The 20,788-nt window shown below is 43.2% G+C and overlaps 1 protein-coding gene across 1 annotated transcript in view; it reads left to right on the forward strand.

The window, feature by feature from the left end:
• The window catches only part of SNX25 (sorting nexin 25), a 145,061-nt gene that overhangs the window by 75,964 nt on the left and 48,309 nt on the right, over positions 1-20,788 (forward strand). Inside the window, exon 7 of the mRNA XM_033215842.1 lies at positions 17,347-17,528. Within this exon, the coding sequence (XP_033071733.1) occupies positions 17,347-17,528 (182 nt within the window). The remainder of the gene's footprint in view (positions 1-17,346; positions 17,529-20,788) is intronic.

Raw genomic sequence — 20,788 nt, forward strand, 5'->3', positions numbered from 1 at the left:
TGTAGTTGAGTGGTTTTGATTGAGTTTCTTAGTCCTGAGTTCTAGTTTGATTGCACTGTGGTCTGAGAGACAGTTTGTTATAATTTCTGTTCATGCACATTTGCTGAGGAGTGCTTTACTTCCAATTATGTGGTCAACTTTGGAATAAGTGCGATGTGGTGCTGAGAAGAATGTATATTCTGTTGATTTGGGGTGGAGAGTTCTATAGATGTCTATTAGGTCTGCTTGGTGCAGAGATGAGTTCATTCCTGGATATCCTTGTTAACTTTCTGTCTCGTTGATCTGTCTAATGTTGACAGTGGGTGTTGAAGTCTCCCATTATTATTGTATGGGAGTCTAAGTCTCTTTGTAAGTCTCTAAGGACTTGCTTTATGAATGTGGGTGCTCCTGTATTGGGTGCATATATATTTAGGATAGTTAGCTCTTCCTGTTGAATTGATCCTTTACCATTATGTAATGGCCTTCTTTGTCTCTTTTGATCTTTGATGGGTTAAAGTCTGTTTTATCAGAGACTAGATTGCAACCCCTGCTTTTTTTGTTCTCCATTTGCTTGGTAGATCTTCCTCCATCCCTTATTTTGAGCCTATGTATGTCTCTGCATGTGAGATGGGTCTCCTGAATACAGCAGACTGATGGGTCTTGACTCTTTATGTTTGCCAGTCTGTGTCTTTTAATTGGAGCATTTAGTCCATTAACATTTAAGGTTAATATTGTTATGTGTGAACTTGATCCTGCCATTATGATATTAACTGGTTATTTTGCTCGTTAGTTGATACAGTTTCTTCCTAGCCTCGATGGTCTTTACATTTTGGCATGTTTTTGCAATGGCTGGTACCGGTTGTTCCTTTCCATGTTTAGTGCTTCCTTCAGGGTCTCTTGTAAGGCAGGCCTGGTGGTGACAAAATCTCTAAGCATATGCTTATCTGTAAAGGATTTTATTTCTCCTTCACTTATGAAACTTAGTTTGGCTGGATATGAAATTCTAGGTTTAAAATTCTTTTCTTTAAGAACGTTGAATATTGCCCCCACTCTCTTCTGGCTTGTAGAGTTTCTGCCGAGAGATCTGCTGTTAGTCTGATGGGCTTCCCTTTGTGGGTAACCCGACCTTTCTCTCTGGCTGCCCTTAAGATTCTTCCTTCATTTCAACTTTGGTGAATCTGGCAATTATGTGTCTTGGAGTTGCTCTTCTGGAGGAGTATCTTTGTGGCGTTCTCTGTATTTCCTGAATTTGAATGTTGGCCTGCCCTACTAGGTTGGGGAAGTTCTCCTGGATGATATCCTGAAGAGTGTTTTCCAAGTTGGTTCCATTTTCCCCCTCACTTTCAGGCACCCCAATCAGACGTAGATTTGGTCTTTTTACATAACCCCATACTTCTTGCAGGCTTTGTTCATTTCTTTTTCTTCTTTTTTCTTATGGTTTCTCTTCTCACTTCATTTCATTCATTTGATCCTCAATCGCTGATACTCTTTCTTGCAGTTTATCGAGTCGGTTACTGAAGCTTGTGCATTTGTCACGTATTTCTCATGTCATGGTTTTCATCTCTGTCATTTCGTTTATGACCTTCTCTGCATTAATTATTCTAGCTGTCAATTCTTCCACTCTTTTTTCAAGATTTTTAGTTTCTTTGCGCTGGGTACGTAATTCCTCCTTTAGCTCTGAGAAGTTTGATGGACTGAAGCCTTCTTCTCTCATCTCATCAAAGTCATTCTCTGACCAGCTTTGATCCGTTGCTGACGATGAGCTGCGCTCCTTTGCAGGGGGAGATGTGCTCTTATTTTTTGAATTTCCAGCTTTTCTGCCCTACTTTTTCCCCATCTTTGTGGTTTTATCTGCCTCTGGTCTTTGATGATGGTGACATAGTGATGGGGTTTTGGTATAGGTGTCCTTCCTGTTTTGACAGTTTTCCTTCTGACAGTCAGGACCCTCAGCTGTAGGTCTGTTGGAGATTGCTTGAGGTCCACTCCAGACCCTGTTTGCCTGGGTATCAGCAGCAGAGGCTGCAGAAGATAGAATATTGCTGAACAGCGAGTGTACCTGTCTGATTCTTACTTTGGAAGCTTCCTCTCAGGGGTGTACTCCACCCTGTGAGGTGTGGAGTGTCAGACTGCCCCTAGTGGGGGATGTCTCCCAGTTAGGCTACTCAGGGGTCAGGGACCCACTTGAGCAGGCAGTCTGTCCATTCTCAGATCTCAACCTCCGTGTTGGGAGATCCACTGCTCTCTTCAAAGCTGTCAGACAGAGTCGTTTGCGTCAGCAGAGGTTCTGCTGCTTTTTTGTTGTTGTTATTTATCTGTGCCCTGTCCCCAGAGGTGGAGTCTACAGAGACAGGCAGGTTTCCTTGAGCTGCTGTGAGCTCCACCCAGTTCGAGCTTCCCAGCGGCTTTGTTTACCTACTTAAGCCTCAGCAATGGCGGGCGCCCCTCCCCCAGCCTCGCTGCTGCCTTGTGGTTAGATCACAGACTGCTGTGTTAGCAATGAGGGAGGCTCTGTGGGTGTGGGATATATTCTCCTGGTGTGCCCGTTTGCTTAAAGCGCAGTATTGGGGTGGGAGTTACCCGATTTTCCAGGTGTTGTGTGTCTCAGTTCCCCTGGCTAGGAAAAGGGATTCCCTTCCCCCTTGCGCTTCCCAGGTGAGGCAATGTCTCGCCCTGCTTCAGCTCTCGCTGGTCGGGCTGCAGCAGCTGACCAGCACCGATTGTCCGGCACTCCCTAGTGAGATGACCCCAGTACCTCAGTTGAAAATGCAGACATCACCCGTCTTCTGTGTCGCTCGCGCCGGGAGTTGGAGACTGGAGCTGTTCCTATTCGGCCATCTTGCTCCGCCCTCTACTACTTTGAGGATTTAAAGAAAAAATGCCATATAACAGATTGGGAGAAATTACCTGATTGTGTACCCTCTGAAACCTTAAGGGATTAACCACTCTATCACTCCATTCCTGCTGCTATAACAAAATACCACAAACTGGGTATTTGTTATAAAGAAGAGAAATTTATTTCTTAATTATCTGGAGTTTGGGAATCCAGGATCAAGGCTGTGGCATTCAGTGGCTGGTGAGGGCTGCTTTCCACTTCCAAAATGGCTCCTTCTCATTGCATCTCCTAGAGGGGACAAATGCTTGCTGTGTCTTCCCATGATGGAGGGACATAAGGGCCTAGCTAGTTCTCTCAGCCCTTTTATAAGGCACCAATTTCATTTCATCCTGGCCTCATCGTCTCCTATAGACCCTACCTGATAATTCTGTGGGGCGTGAGTTTCTACATGAATTTTGGAGGGGACGCAGACATTCAAACCACAGCACCAGCTAACTCTGTAATGCCTTTTTTCAGGATGACGTAAGACAAACTGTAGAGCTCTTTACTTTGTATATTTAGGACAGTTCAAAATAAGGCTTTTGAGGCTTGAACACACTCCAAAAAATCCACCCAAAACGGCACGTTTTAGGTTCACGGTGGATTGGTTTGTCTTAGAGAGAGAAACATTACTCTCCTTAACAAGGTGGAAATTTTTATTTGATTTTTTTCTTGATGGCCTTTTTCTTTTGGAATTTCGGTCTTTTAAAGAAATTAAGTATGATTTAAAAAATCTTTGGTGCCTCACCTAGTTTAGTTTTAATACAATTAATTCTGGGGAAAATAAATGAAATCATAGAACTACAAAAAAATTTTTTTTGAGACCAGCAAAGTCAGGTCTTTGTCCCCTGGGCAACAGAATTACTTTAGGTGTAATTAGAGAGAAAGCTTTTTACAGAAAACTTAACAAGTACTAAACAATTGGAAACAATTCGTCTCTGCAGTTTTAGTTTGCTCGTAAAATTTTCTTTTCCCTGCCCGTAATTTATCATTCAAACCTGGCCACGTGTTTTGACGGAGGCCTAAAATTTACACACTGATGACATCAGCTGCCTGTTGGTCACAGAATCTGGGGAGCTTAGTGAGTCTAACTGGCTAATTTCAATGAACTTTTTTCAGTGTTCATCTTCTTTGACCTTTCTGCAGCATCTGATACTTCTTTGACCTTTCTGCAGCATCTGATACTGTTGACTACTCAGTCGTCTTGAAGTGCCACTTGCCTGGACTAACGCTCCCTGTCTTATTCTAGCTCTTCATTGGTTTGTTTTTCTGCTTATTTTCTTTACTCCATTCAGCTTTAAATGTTGGAGTTCTTCAGGGTTTTTTCCTAACTCTTTCATACCTAATTATTTTATACCTGTGCTGCCTAATATAATTGCCACGGGCTACATGTCACTATTTAAATTTAAATTAATTACAAGTAAGTACAAATTCGGTTCCCCAGTTACATCAGCCACATTTCAAGTCCTCGGTACCCACATGTGGCTACTGTATTGGATAGTGAGTTATGAATATTTCCATCATTACAGAGGTTATGTTGGGTAGCACTGCCCTGCTCTAATCCTTTCCCTTATCTGTGTGCTGAAGACTCCAAATGTCTGTCTGTAGAGATCCTGTACCTTTCTACTTCATCTCTGCCATCTCAGCAGTTTTGTTTGGATATCTCAAAAGTGGCTGCAAATGAAAATGTCCACACAAAGCCTCACAGAGCTGGGCACCTTCTGCAGTTTCTTGCCTCAGTGAATGGCATCATCATCTCTCTTAGTCAGTTCAGGCTGCTGTCACATAATGCCACAGACTGGGTGGCTTAAACAACGTTTATTTCTTACAGGCTAGAGGCTGGGAGGTCCAAGATCAAGGTCCTGGCAGATCTGGTGTCTGATAAGGGCCCTCTTGCTGGTTTGCAGATGGCCTCCTTGCTATATCCTCATATGGTAGGGTGGAGGGGGGAGAAGGAGAATTCTAGTCTCTTTCTCTTTGCATAAGGCCTCTAATACCATCACAGGGCTTCCACCTTCATCATCTCATCTAAATGTTTCAAAGTCCCTACCTCCTAATACTGTCTTATTGGAAGTTAACATTTCCGCAGATGAGTTTTAGAGGAACACATTCAGTCCATAACACCGTCTATTCATACAAGTCACAAACCTGAGTCCACCTTGTTGATTCCTTCTCCCTTGTATACTTTATCCAGTCCATTATTATGCAGATGGACCACCTACATATAGCTCAACTCTGTTCCCTTTCTGTGCACCACCATCCTCTACCACCAGTCACCCTCTTGAACTATTATAGTAACTTTTTTTTTTTTTTTTGAGATGGAGTCTCACTCTGTCACCCAGGCTAGAGAGCAATGGTGCAATCTCAGCTCACTGCAACCTCCTCCTCCCGGGTTCAAGCAATTCTCCTCCCTCAGCCTCTTAACTAGCTGAGATTACAGGCATGCACTACCACACCTGGCTAATTTTTCTGTTTTTAATAGAGACAAGGGTTCGCCATGTTGGCCAGGCCGGTCTCAAACTCCTAACCTCAGGTGACTCACCTGCCTCGGCCTCCCAAAGTTTTCGGATTACAAGTGTAAGTCACCACACCTGGCCTATAGTAACTTCTTAATTGGCCTCCTAGCATACATTTCTTTCTGTCTATGAAAAAACAATATATTTTTCATACTGAAGTCATAGTGATTTTTAAAAAAAAAAATACATAGTTTATCATGTCACCTTTGTGTTTAAAACTCGTCATTGTCTTCCCATTTTCCTTATAATGAAGACTCCTTGACGTGATCTACAAGATCTTGCTTCCTCTGGTCACTGGCTCTATTTTCAGCTTCATCTCCTGCCCTTCCACCCTGTCTCTCTGCATTCCGGCCGCATTAACTTTTCTATTTCCTGAACTCACCCTGATTCCTCGTGCCTTGTATTTTTTGCACATTCTGTTTCTTCTTCTTGAAGTGCTACCCTACTCTCGATATCATTCTGTCTAGATAACCCCTCCTTATTCATTACAGTTTATATCTAATATCACTTTCTTCATTGTTCACAGCCCCACCTCCCTGGATCCTGGATAAACAAGAGCTCTTGAGTTCTGTTAGGACCCCTCATGGCAGTAGAGAATATACTCTGGAGGATATCTTATTCACCAGAAGTGGGTTTTCAGTTACTCAACCTTTTTTGAGTGCCATTGTGTATTAGGTACAGCAGTGCACTAAGATCATGGTCAACACACATACAACACGACAATGCAGCTTGATAAATGCAATGAGAATTGCGTGTTCAGGATTTAGCAGTGGCACAGATGTGTGGAGGGGTCTGCCCTACCTGGAGCAGAGGTCAAGAAGGGCTTCTTTTTCAGAGGAACACTGAGTTGAGTCATAAAGGCGAGAAGCTCTCATTCCCTCTGGGCTTGTCAGGGGATATGGGTGGATGGCGGCACATGTACATGGAAAAAGAGCCTTGTGAAGCAGCCTTGTGCATGTAGATATGTCAGATGAGATCATGTGCTCGTGCTTGGTATGCAATGGAGAGATGAGATTGGTAGACAAGGCCTAAAGGGCCTCAGAGTTACCCTTGAAAGTCTGGGCGTAATCCTGTAGAGCAGTGGTTCTCAAGCGATGGTGGCAGCAGCCTCACTGGAGAGCTTGTTAAAACGCAGATTGCTAACCCCCAACCCCTACCAAAAGCTTCTGATTCTGTCGATCTCGAGTGTGCCCCAGAGTTTGCGTTACCGACTGGTTCCCTGATGATGCTTGTGCTGCCTGTGCAGGAATCACACTGAGAACCACTGCTGCAGATGATACCGCGCCGCTGATAGATTCATACTTGCCTTTTAGTACCCAACTACCTAGCTTTTTCTTTAGAACTAGACAGAACAGCTAGAGTTGTTGAGAAATGGTCCTTTAAAATAAGCTGGCCAAGTGTAGGAATTCTAGTACTTATGGGACATAAACCAAATTTCCCCCGCAGTTTGATGTGAATGAACCCAGCACGTCTCCCTTTAAAGCTTTCTTCTCTGCTGTTCTGAATCCTGAAATGTTATCAAGCATATATAAGGTGATTCAAGAGTCATGTTCATTCAGCTTACTACAGCAAAGAACATGAGGTTGATTTGAGTGCATTGGAAACTGCTGTGTATAAATAGTACACACTTGGGAGTGATACACTCAGGGTACAGATCAGGAGGGTTTGCCTTTTTACTCACTTTTAAAAATTGTACATCTTACCCAAGTGTAATTAAAGTTTTTAAAGAGTGTAACTAAATAGTTTTAGAATTTAATATATCAATTAGAACTGTAGAATATGTAGAATATGTGTGTGTACATACACAAACACATAGACACTGTTACTTGCTGATAAGAATCATAATGATTTCCATTAGGAATTTTTTTTTTTTTTGAGACAGAGCCTGTGTCACCCAGGCTGGAGTACGATGGCATGATCTCAGCTTACTGCCACCTCTGCCTCCAGGGTTCCAGCGCTTCTCCTGCCTCATTCTTCCAAGTAGCTGGGATTACAGGCACCTGCCACCATGCCCAGCTAATTTTTTTTTTTTTTGTATTTTTAGTAGATAGTAGATTTTTGTATTTTGTATTTTTGTATTTCACCCTGCTGGCCAAACTGGTCTCAAACTCCTGACCTCAAGTGATCCACCCGCCTCAGCTTCCGAAAGTGCTGGGATTACAGGTGTGAGCCACTAGGCCCGGCCAGGAATTCTTTTTTTAATGATATTATGTAGCTTCTTTGTCCATTTTAGAATTTAAAGGTTTCCCTGCCTGAAAGAAGAGAGCTGGCTAATCTATGGACTCTTGTGGACTTCTCAGGGTCTTTTCTAATGTTTTGATGTGATCTGATTTTCTAGCATTGCAGTGAAGTGATATAAACTATTCCACATTTATGAATGACGTAAACTCATAGAATATCCTGCTATGGTTTGAATATTTGTGTCCCCCAAAATTCATATGTTGAAACCTAATCACCAAGATAATGGTATTACAAAGTGGGACTTTTGGGAGGTGATTGGATCATGTGGGTTTCACCTTCGTGCATGGTATTAATAATGCCTGTGGTATTTTGATTATTGTGATACACACACACACAAACACACAGGTTTTCTTCCATGGTTCCTGGCTTGTAACTCACATAGCCCTTGGTGTAGTGTTTTATTGTAATGTTGGGGCACTACAGGCCTCGGAAGCAGACCTCAGGAAACCAAATCTCTCTCTCTGACCTTTTCCTACCCTCCTTTCACCTGCCCAAGGCAGGACTGTCATCCGGTTATGGATCATAAGACCCTCATTCCAAAGAGGGTCCTGCCCCATACCACGAAAGAAGAAATGCTACACAGAAGAGGCCAAGAAGAATCTAAACAGGTGGGCCTTGCTGGGTGTCCCCCTCCGTCTGTTAGTATTAGACCACACTCCTTTTGTCCAATCACATTTCAACACAGTTGTCTTCAGTCCTGCCTATCCACCAAAGCCTCCATAAAAGGCCGAATGACCGTGTTCAAGGAGGTTCCTGGAGGGTGACACACCCAGCGAGGTCATGGAAGCTCTGCACCCCTTCCCCCATACCTTGCCTTGTGCATCCCTTCATCTGTATCCTTAGTCAACCTTTTTTTTTTTTTGAAACAGAGTCTCTCTCTGTTGCCCAGGCTGGAGTGCAGTGGTGCAATCTCGGCTCACTGCAACAACCTCTGCCTCCCAGGTTCCAGTGATTCTCCTGCCCCATTCTGCTGAGTAGCTGGGATTACAGGCGCCTGCATTGTGCGTCTCTTCATCTATATCCTTAGTCAGACTTTTTATTACTTTTTTTTTCTTTTTTGAGACAGAGCCTCGCTCTGTTGCCCAGGCTGGAGTGCAGTGGCACGACGTAGGCTCACTGCAGCCTCCTCCTGGGTTCAAGTGATTCTTGTGCCTCAGACTCCTGAGTAGCTGGAACCACAGGCATGTACCACCACGCTTGGCTAATTTTTGTATTTTTAGTAGAGACAGGGTTTCACCGTGTTGCTCAGACTGGTCTCGAACTCCTGACATCAAGTGATCTGCCCGCCTCGGCCTTCCAAAGTGCTGGGATTACAGGCGTGAGCCACCATGCCTGGCCCTTAGTCACACTTTTTTGTTTTTATTTTTTGAGATGGAGTCTTGCTCTGTCACCCAGGCTGGAGTGCATCAGTATGATTTTGGCTCACTACAAACTTGGCCTCCTGGGTTCCAACGATTCTTCTGTAATCCCGGGTAGCTGGAATTACAGGTGCCCATCACCACACCCAGCTAATTTTTGTTTTTTTTTTTTTTTTTTAGTAGAGACAGGGTTTCACCATGTTGGTTAGACTAGTCTCAAACTCCGGACCTCAGGTGATCCACTTGCCTCGTCCTCCCAAAGTGCTGGGATTACATCGTCAGACTTTTTATAATAAACTGGTAAACGCAAGTCAGAGTTTCCCTGAGTTCTGTGAGCTGTGGTAATGAATTAATCAAACTCAAAGAGGGGCCTGTGGGAACCCTGACCTGAAGCTGGTTGATCAGAAGTTCTGGAGGCCTAGACTTGCAACTAGTGTCCTGTAGTGGGGCAGTCTTGTGGACTGATCCATCTGCCTGTGGGATCTGACACTGTCTTTAAATGGAGAACACTGGAATTGAATTAGAGGACACCCAGCACTAGCTTGGTGTTTGGGGAAAAAACCTCCACACGTTTGGTCACAGAAGTCTTTGGTATTGATTGTTGTAGTGTGAGAGCAAAGGAAAAATGCAGTTGGAGTTGGTTTTTCCTTGCAGTGCCCTTATGAAAGAGGCCTCAGAGACTGCCTTGCACCTTCCACCATGTGAGGTTGTGGTGCGGAGACGCCGACTCTGCTAGCACCTTCTCGTGGACTTCCAGCCTCCAGAGCTGTGCGGAGTAAATGTCTGTTGTTCATATGCCACGCAGTCTGTGGTGTTCTGTTCGAGCCGACTGAGTGGACTACGACCAGTTCTCAGGCTGTTTCCCTGCCGTTGCCCCAAGGGCTCTTGCAAGGGTTCCTCCCTGCCCAGTCCTTGAACCTCCAGCACTACCTCCAGTGCCTGCCGTCCCTTCCCCACTGTCACCACCTGGCCCTCACCCATTCCCTGCCTGAAGGACTACGGGCTCGGGCACTTCCGTTGCGCTCGCTGTAGTCTCATGAGTTTATAACCAACTCTACTCGCCCTCTCTCCCCCAGGAGAACTTCAGTCCTCATAGACTCTAACACCTGCATTTTATACAAATGAAGCTGACGTCCAGGGATGTTAAACAACTTACCTGGTTTGAATAGAACTAGTTAGTCACACACTAATCCGACACAAATCCAGAACTTGAGCCCAAGTCTCCTGAGTTTCGTCCTGGGCTCCTGCTCACAACAAACATTGTACAGGGTCAGATCTGAGTTCCCAAATCTGCTCAACTCACAGTGTCGATTTGGGAACAGGGTTCTGCTTGCAATTTTATATGTGGATTTAATTGCTATATTATTCCTTTAAAAACATATTGCAAGCCTGTTGGAGGGCCTTAAACCAACAGGAGTGCTAGGATTTCCAGCACCGAGACATTAAAGGAAGGCAAGCCAGGGCACGCAGTGGGCACACCCTGGTCGGGCTGCACAAAGTCCATATGTCTCTGTACTCTTCTCCATCATAAAGTGAGTGGTTCCGCCATCAACTCCTGTACGATTTCTGCTGTTCCTCAAATATACTCTCCACTGAAGTGGAGTGGCACATTAGACTATGAAATCTCAGGTGTTTAGTGTGATAAAAGAAGCCCATTTGTTCTTTCAAAAAAGGACATACCAGCCTCAGGTTGAAAAGTAAGGCAAATATATTTTTGAGTTCCTTAGCAACTATTGAGGTGATTTCTAGATAATTTTGAAGAAGTTTGTGGTGATTGGTAACTACTGAGAATTGCTGCCAGTTTTGTGTTAAGAGGTCAAGTACCATTTCTCACTTCGAATCTTGACTAGTCCCTAAGTAAATATATACCTGTTTCTTGAACCCTTCTGTCAAGAGGATTTAGTAAAACTTCTATTTACTTATTTATATTTTAGAGACATAGTCTCACTCCGTTGCCCAGGCTGGAACATAGAGACGTGATCATAGCTCACTGTGACTTCAAACTCCTGGCTTTAGTGATCACGGCTCACTGCAGCCTCAACCTCCTGGGCTCAAGTGATCCTTCTGCCTCAGCCTCCCGAGTAGCTAGGACTACAGATGCCTAGCTAATTTTTAAACTTTTTTTTTTTTTTGACATGGACTTTTGCTGTTGTCGCCCAGACTGTAGTGCAATGGCGCGATCTCGGCTCACCGCAACCTCCGCTTCCCAGGTTCAAGCTATTCTCCCACCTCAGCCTCCTGAGTAGCTGGAAATACAGGCATGTGCCACCATGCCTGGCTAATTTTGTATTTTTAGTAGAGATGGGGTTTCTCCATGTTGGTCAGACTGGTCTCCAACACCCGACCTCAGGTGATCTGCCCCCCTCGGCCTCCCAAAGTGCTGGGATTACAGGCATGAGCCACCACATCTGGCCTAATTTTTTTTTTTTTTTAGAGAGACAGAGTCTTGCTGTGTTGCCCAGGCAGGTTTTAAACTCCTGTCCTCAAGCCTTCCTCCCACTTCAGCCCTGCACAGTGCTGGTATTACAGGCATGAGCCACCACATCCAGCCTAAAACTTTTATTTGAATGTACAAGAAAGACTCAAAAGCTGGTTAATCTGTCAGTGCACATACAGTTGAGGATTGGAGAACCAACATTTGCTAGGGAGGAAGTCATAATTCCATACCTCGATTGTCTGCATTTCACGGGCAGACCTGAGCATCCTGGGCAGAGCAGAGAAGAGAGCCCATGTTGAGGAGTGAGGGAAGGGGAAGGAGCGTGCAGCCCCGTCCTCTGTTTGCTCTTACCTCCTTGTTAGAGCAGCAGGCTGTACCTCTGTATCAGCACTACTAAGTGGGGCCAGGTGGAGGGTAGGAGGTGGCAGTTTTGCTCCCCAGGGGACATATGACAGTAGTCTGGAGACATTTTTGGTTGTCATCTCTGGGGCAAGGGATGCTACTGGCATCTAGTGGTAGGGGCCAGGGATGCTGTTAAACATCCTGCAAGACACAGGATAGCCCCCCACAGCTAAGAACTATCCTGCTCAAAATGTCAGTAGTGCCAAGGTTGAGAAACCCTGCCCTGTATTATCTGTTAAATCCCTCAGTGAGTCTGCTGAGGGTGCTGCCCTTATGACATGCCCTGGAACATGATAGCATGTTATGAGGGAAGGACAATATTCTACTGTTGTTGTTTTTCTTTTTTGATACCTGAAAACCACAGTGGTGCCATTTTAATCCAGTTGTACTATTTCTAGAGTCATCAGTTTGCACTTTAAGTTACTTTGCTGCCTGCTGCCTTATTAGAAATCACATCTAACAGTTGTTAGATGTTGGTGTTTTTGTTTTACTGCAAGCCACTTCACTTGCTTAAGGAAGAATTATATAATGGGCAGGGGATTTATAGTGAAAAGCATTTCTGTGATGTTATTCATAAGTCTGTTGTAATGTCTTTGTAGCCAAAAGAGTTTACCTAATGTCTAATCTAAATGTCTTTTTCATTAAATGAACCCGAATTCACCCATTTCCTTCTGCTCTGATCTCGGTGGAACCTAGACTATCTAGAAGGAAAAACAGTAAATGTTTGAACTAATTGCTTTGGAATATTACAGGTTAGTGCAAAAGTAATTGCGTTTTTTGCCATTAAAAGTAATGGCGAAACCCGTGATTGCTTTTGCACCAACCTAACATCATGTGTGTGTGCATCTTGGCACCAGTTTAAAGACCCACTGCCATCCGGTGTTTCACTGGCCGCTTCTTTTTCAAGCTAGATTAAATGTTGTGTGATTAACCCAGTTTCTAACAATGCACAGTATTACTACTTAAGACTCTGTAGAGAGACAGCCACATAACACTGGCGTGAGCTAGGTCACGGGGTGTTGCCACACACCCGCTCGCCTATACTTTTCTTGACGTGAATATTTCTTGGATGAATGGGTTTAAAGGCCACAAAGAAATGTATTCATCGGCATCACTGGATTTACAAGGACTTTTGCATGCCAGCAGCACGGGATGCATGAGCTCCACGTTAGTCCTTTAGCTCTGAATGTGACACAAATTAACAGAACCGTCTAAGCAACAAGCTGCTGTTGCATTTGTTAGCAACAAGCTTTGTGATGAGACAATGGCATTGTGTTGCCCATCAGCAAACAGAGCACATTCACGTGAGCAAGCCACATTCAAGCAGAGCGCCAGAACATTCTTCCCAGCCTTGCAGCTGGGTTTTAGGGAAAGGTTATTCTCTTTCTTACTTGTCTTTGGAATTTTCTTCTAGGTTTTGTCCTTTTAGAAAGGCTTTTTAAGCTTTGGGTAAAAAGAACGTAGAGGTTGATAAATGGGTGTCAGTTTCCTCCTGTATCTCTTTCTCTCTCTCTCTTTATTAACATGTTTTAACCCCAAATTAAAATTGAGGTCTAGGTTTGTTTTATAAATAAGAGGCAACTTGAGCCCCGGAATTTTTAGAGTAACTTAAACATTATACACAAACTATGAAGTTTAAGGGTATATGTTTAAAAAGTAAAAGTTTTCTTGAAAAATTAGGTCTTCCAAGCACGTATTTCCTTGGATACACCCACAAAACAACTTACTTTGCAATAGACTAATTTTGGGGCAAACTACATTTACCTTCATCCTCCCACAAAGGAGTCTCTGAAATACTATTTTTTTTCCTGTTGAGATAAATGCTAAATTAGTGAGTATTTAGGCAGATCCTGTCTGTTGGCCAAGCATAACACAAGTTTAGAAACCATTATTGAAGTAAATGAAAAGGGGATGAAAAGATGTCTGATAATACCTGACAGATCATCTTGAACAAGGCCATGTATTGACCTGAGGCCTGCCTGTGGCCGTTTGTGCTCAGTACAAGAAAAGCTGCTTCTGATGAAACTGTTTTATGGTACTGTGTCTTAAGTTTTTTCAGCTAATTTGTGCAGCCTCCCTGAGTACTATGTTATGCATTTGCACATTTGACTAAGTGGGACTTGAGAGAGGTAATGACCATCCTAGGGAACCGGATGGAGGTCTCCAGCTGGGAGGATGTGCGAACCATTACTTAGACTGCTCTCAGGGAAACCAAGAGACAAAACGCGAATGCTCTTTTATCATTGGTAGTTTCAAATCCAGGTGAGGTGTGTGCCGACTCACCTCCAGAGAGGATGCTTTCACCTGCCCAGATATGTAGTTACCATGCCTAGGGAGAAACGTTCTGTTTCTCTAGCGGTCCTCTGGGCCCTGAGCATTCCTGGCAGTCCTGCTGAGCGCCTCTGCTTTGCATGAGAGATTCCACACTGCCCCCTTTCCTCAGGCCTCTGATCACTCAGTCTTTCACCCCCTCACTCCACACAGACGACCTTGCTCTCTACTTGCACAAAACTAAATTCATATGAAGGGAACTGCTCTGGCATCTAGCCATGTCTGCAAACTTCCTCATATCCAATGTCCACCTGCTCTCCTTCCATGTTACCGCAGGGGAGGAGGTGGTCTTTCTCCAAAGCTGATCTCTGATCTCTTCACCTGTCTTCTGGATACCATTCCTTGTCTGTCACCTTTCTCAACTTCTATTTATTTATTTATTTTGCTCTGCTGCTCAAGCTGGAGTACAGGATCATCACTCACTGCAGCCTCAAATTCCTGGACTCAAGTGAACCTCCCTCCTCAGCCTCCTGAGGATCTGGGACTACAGACACGCACTGCCACACCTAGCTAAGTTTTTAAAAAACTTTTTGTGGAGATGGGGTTTTGTTTTCTTGCCCAGGCTGGTCCCAAGCACCTGCCCTCAAGTGACCCTGCTGCCTCAGCCTCCCAAAGTGCTGGGATTACAGGTGACAGCCACCATGCCTGGCCACACCTCTCTTTACTTTTTACTGATTTCTTCTCATCAGCATTAAAACCAGCTCAATTCTGTCTCACTTAGAACAAAAACATCCTTCCCTCACCCCAGCCCTTGCCTTTAGGTATATACACAGCCAGCCTGTTCTCCACAAGGTGTAATACCCAATGTTTAGTCATTTTTTTACAAATTAATTTTGTATGAGTATTTTGCTTTTGCTTTAAATGATATGTCGACTTAAGGAAACAAACCCTTGTTACTGGTTTTAAATTTTTAAAAATATTTGCTTGAGGTGGCATAACTTGTAAGTAACAGAGCCAGGATTCTAACCTAACTCCAATTGCAGACTCTTTTGAAAGCTCTCCACTGGATTTGACCTGGGGGTCCCTAGTGATCTTGGCAACAGCAGATTTGGTGGAGGGAGGGTTAGAAGCCAGATGGGAGTCCTTGAAGAGTAGGAGTTGAGGATGCTCACCCTCTTTCTTTCCTCCTCAGCCCCAAATTCTAGAAAGAACACAGTACCTGATACATATTAGCAAAATGTAGCATTTGAGAGTTCATTGATCCATTCAACTCCTGATTAATGAGTATCTCCTGTGCTGCCAGGCACTGTTGTAGGTGCTGGGGGTATAGCAGTGTATAAAGAGATAAACACCTACTTTTATGAGGATATATTTGTGATCTCCCTTGTCAGCTTCTCTTTCCCTTGCTCTTAAGGGTAAGGGGTATCTCAGTTGTGTCTAGGATTATTTGTTTCCTCCTGGGTTGTCTCACACATTCCCGTGATGTCATTTACTGTCCCAAAGCTGAATGTTTCTGAACTCTAGACCTTCTCTCTCCACTTAGGTAGCTCAGAAGCCCACAGATTCATTTTGCCTGTTTGGTTGTCTTTTACTGTGTAACAAACTACCCTAAAATATAGTGTCTTTAACACCAGTCACTTATTTTGCTCATGAAGCTGCAATCTGGGCAGGGTTTGGAAGTAATGACTGTATCACGTGACGTCAGCTGGAGTGGCTTGACTGGGGTGGGACAGTTTACTTTCAGGATGGTGTACTCACACGGTGCCTCATTGGTTCTGAATATGAGCTTGAGATCTCAGCCAGAGCTGTGGTCCCGGGAGCCCTGGTTCCTCTCCATATAGATCTCTCCAAGGACTGATGGTTGAGGCTTCCTCAAAGCATAGAAGCCTCAGGACAGGTGAGCCACACATAGTGACCCAGAGCTCCAAGTCCTTGGTCTTTTATGATCTAGTCTTGGAAGTCATAGCATCCCTTCCATCATAATCATGACCCCAACCAGATTCAGCAAAAGGAAACGTATATTCTACTTGTCAGAGGGACATTGTAAAAAGAGCATGTGAGATGGAAGGCATTGCAGGCGTTTTTGGAAAATATCACCTGCCACATTGTCCAGAGTTGCGTTAGCATCTTCCACAAACCTTTTTCTCCAGTGTTTCTAGCTTAGTAATTGGCCCCACCATCCCCCTGGCTGCTCATGTTGGAAACCTAGGAGCCATATTTGATACCTTTTAATTCCTCAGCAACCTGCCCTCTACCCTGCCCAGCCAGTCACTGGGTCCTGACATCCTCTTGTCCTCTCTACTGGCCTGCCGTAACCCAGCTGTAGGCCATCATTATCTCCCTCCTCATTTGGACTGCAGTGGTCTTCCAGCTTGTCCTCCTCCTAGCAGTCTTCCTTCTTCCAACCTATCTTTTATCCTGCTTCCTATGTAATCGTTAAAGATACAAATCCATTTATGGCACACTCCTGCTTAAAACCCATTAAAGCTTCTCAGTACTCTTGGTCTAGAAATCAGAGTCCTTTCTCTGGCCTGAAAGGCTGTGCACCTCGTGGCTCCTGCCAGCATCAGAGTTATTTTGGATCTTCTGGCTCCTTTTGCACCTGCTCTAACGGCCTTCTTTCAGTTCCTTGAAAGCTCTGTTCTCTTTCCTGCCTGTTTCTCACTTTCACACTCGCTATTCTTTCTGTCTGCCATACTCTACTCATTATTCATGTTTGTTTAAATATAATTTCCTCAAAGAAACCTGAGTTAGAATCTTCTGTTAAACAGTTCATGGTATCTGCATATTTTCTTCATAGCCTGTGTTACAGGTGCTTGGATTCCTCTCTGGATTTCTTACTTGCTAGACTCTAAAAGGTCCATGAGGGCCAACAATTGGTCTTCAATCTCAAAAGCCTAGCAAGTGTCTTGACACATAACTAGCACTCAGTACATGCTTATGAATGAGTGTTTGTACGTACACATTCATATAAAGATGTTAAAGGATCCACACAGAGATGTGTGAGTGCATTTGTACCGAGGTTTTTTAAAAAAATGTTTTACCCTTGGGTAAGATTTGTCAGTGGTATATTTGGAAATTATATTTAGAAATGATTAGCATTTGTATTTGGGAGTATGTGTATGTATTTATTGTGGATTCTGTTCTGTTATTTTGTTTAGTATCCACTTGGTTCAGAATGCCCACAGCAGACACCGATCTGGTTCTGAATCGCTCTGTCCTTTCATGCCTTGTCCTCTGACCAGGTACTGTTCCTCACTCCTATTCAAGGTAAAGAAACTGCAGCAATGAAAGCTGATCTCCTGAGGGCCAGGAACATGAAGAGGTACATCAACCAACTGACTGTGGCAAAGAAGCAGTGTGAGAAGAGAATCCGAATCCTGGGAGGCCCTGCCTATGACCAGCAAGAGGATGGGGCCCTGGATGAGGGGGAAGGGCCTCAAAACCAGAAGGTAGAACTTTACAGTTTCTTGTTTTGACCCTACCAAGTTTATTATAAATGCTGATAAAACTACATATAAAGACTTTCACCTTTTTAATATTGAACTTAGACATGTGTGCCATAACTACACACTTACATATTTGCTTTATGAGTCAAGGAGCTATATTCCTTGGTGTCTTTGACTTCTGTGGGTGGTAATAGGTATGATAGATAGGCATCGGGTGTGTGCGTGTGTGTATATTTTTCCATCTCCCCTTTGTCCTGCCCAGACGACCCGGAAGAGCATATTTATACTTACGAGAGTCCAGTCAAGTTTCCCATTATCAATTGATGAGAAATAACCACCTATGAAGTAGGAGGCATCTTCCAATTATTTTACTTAGCTCTTGCCACAATATTATGAAAATTTCTACTTGATATCTTCATTTTTCAGGCGATGAAATGGTGAATTTACGTATCTTACCTAAAACCACATAGATAGGAAAAGGTAGAACTAGATAAAAACCCAGATCTGGTTGGTTTGCAAATCTGAGTGCTTTCTCACTGAAACATAACCTCTCTCTGACTGTTTTTGCACTGTCAAACTTCAGGCTGTCTGTCAATACCAACCAAATCACGGAGCTTAGGGGAGTGTTTTAGCCCTACCTCAGTACCTGTCCTAACTCTGAAGGACCAAACTTGTCTTCCAAGACCTGGAGCATGCTAAGATAGAAGGAAGCAGCCACATGACCCGCCCTGGAGCTTAGCTGTGCCATGGAAGGAACAGGACCTCAAAGCAGATGCCAGACTCCTCTCCTGTAGTGTGTCCTTTAGCTACAAAGAGGCCAACATTGGTATAATGTAACTCAGACCACAGCCTCTAACCTCACTTGTTCTGATTTTCAGTCTCTTGATTCTTTCCTGTGTAGCTCTCGGTTCTACTTCAGCTACTCATCTGTGATGTTCCCCTGCCTCCCTGTTCCAATGATAAGCCTTGACTTTCTTGCTTGTTTCTGGCTAGTCTCCACTAGAGCCTCTGCAGGAAGGGCCAGCCCCAGCACGGGCCAGGGTTCTGCAGCATCTTACACAAGTGGTGCAAGTGCAGCTCCAAGGAACTCTTGTTTTTATAGAGAGATCCTCTAACCATAGGAAGTCTGTTGATTTTACTATTAGCAAAATAAAATAAAATTTTTGAGATATTGGCTTTGTGTTCTAGATGGAAACGTAACATTTTGGTGAATCAGAGAGATGGTAGATTTGACAGGTTGAATATTGCCCCCTTCCTCCTCCTTATTAGCTTTTTGTTTTGGGGCTCTTGGATTAATTTCTAGCCATATTTTTATCATAGGTGAGATCTTTGTCTTATGTCCCATTCATTCATTCAACAGACATTTATTGAGGGCCCACAATATCTCAGTTATAGTGCAAGGTACTAGGATTAAAAATAAATAAGACAGAATCCCTGCTCTCACAGAGTCCCATGTAATTATACAATAAAAAGGTAAGTGATCCAGTAGAAATATGAGATAAATACCTAGGAGAAGTGCATAATGGCTTGCTACCTAGTCAAAAGATGATATGCTTTTAGATGTGTGGTACAGGAAGATCTCGAGAAAGATAATGGAAACTCGTTTTAGGAGAATTAAATGTGATTTCAGTGCAGGTTGTCTGTCCGGCAGTGTCTACTAGAAGTAGACTTAATCCGGAGTGCCAGATCCATTTTTGATTCATTCTTTTCAGACATTCAGGAAAAGAGAAACTCATTTCTGTTGCAGTAATTCATCCTCAGAGTAAAACCATTTTCTCTAGTCTTCAGGATGGAAGGCTAAGATGAGACAGAATTCCAATAGTTTTAGTCATTTGCTATTTGAAAGGTAAGACTTGGGTTAGTTTGGGGCAATTCTGATGTCTTTCATGAGTGGGAAGAAAACTTTTGCTATGACCTAATCATATCTGATCCAGAAGAATTACCATTAACTTTATTTCAGAATTTCAGCTTCCAAATCAGGTTAATCCTCCAATTAAAATAAAGATTCAGAGTGAATTTTTAAAAAGGCAAGACAGTTATATGTTGCTTACAAGAAACTAAACATAAAGGCACAGATAGGTTGGAAGTATGAGGGAAAAAGACATGTGAATACTAAGCATAAGAACTCTATAGTAGCTACTGTGAATGTCAGACAAAACAGACTTCAGAACAAGGAGTAGAACCGGAGATGAAGAACATTTCATTATGATAAAGGAGTCAGTTCATCAGGAAGATATGCTAATCAGATGTTCTTAATCAATAAGGAGACCTTGAGAGTGTACATGAAGCAAAACCTGACAGAAATGAGAAAAAATTTCACAAGTATAGTTGGAAATGTTACCATTCCCCCTCAGTAATATCAGTAATAGGAAGATCTGGAAAATTCCCAAATATTTGGAAATACAAGTAGCATATCTAAATAAGGCTTCCATCAAAGAAGAAATTATAAGGAAAATTAGGAACTATTTTCAATGGAGTGAATATGCAATATATCAATTATTTGTGGGATATATTATGATATATATATTGTGGGATATATTGTGCAGTTAAAGCAGCACTTAGAGGAATTATATACAGTTGGCCTTGAACAATGTGGGGGTTAGGAGTGCTGACCCTCCCCTGAGCAAAAATTCACATATAACTGTAGAGTCTTCAAAAGTTTAACTACCCATATCCTACTATTAACCAGAAGTCTTACCAATAACAGTCAGTTAACACAGATCTTGTATATGTATTATGTACTGTACTGTTACAATAAAGTAGGCTATAAAGAAAATGAAAATGTTACTAAGAAAATCATAAGGAAGAGAAAATATTTTTGCTACTCACTGGAAGTGGATCATCACATGAAGATGATCATCCGCATCATCTTCACGTTGTCTAGGCAGAGGAAGAGGAAGAAGAGGGGTTAGTCTTGTTGTCTCAGGGGCGGTAGATGTGGAAGAAAATCTTGTACAAGTGGACCTGTGCAACTCAAACTGATGTTGCTCAAGGGTCAACTGTACTTTTTAATGCTTACAGCAGAAGAGAAGAAGGGTGTGAAATCAGTGATCTAATCTTTTAAGAAGCTATAAATTGACCCAGTGAGGGGGCTCATGCCTGTAGTCCCAGCACTTTGGCTGGCGAAGACAGGAGGATCGCTTGAGGCCAGGAGTTAGAGACCAGCCTGGGCAACATAACAGGACTCCCCTCTCTACAAAAAAAAAAAGAAAACTTAAAAAAATTGTTTAAAGAAGCTGTAAATAAAAACTAAAATAACTAGA

This window comes from Trachypithecus francoisi, unplaced genomic scaffold, assembly GCF_009764315.1.
Source record: "Trachypithecus francoisi isolate TF-2019V2 unplaced genomic scaffold, Tfra_2.0 Lachesis_group1, whole genome shotgun sequence".
NCBI classification, from domain to species: domain Eukaryota; kingdom Metazoa; phylum Chordata; class Mammalia; order Primates; family Cercopithecidae; genus Trachypithecus; species Trachypithecus francoisi.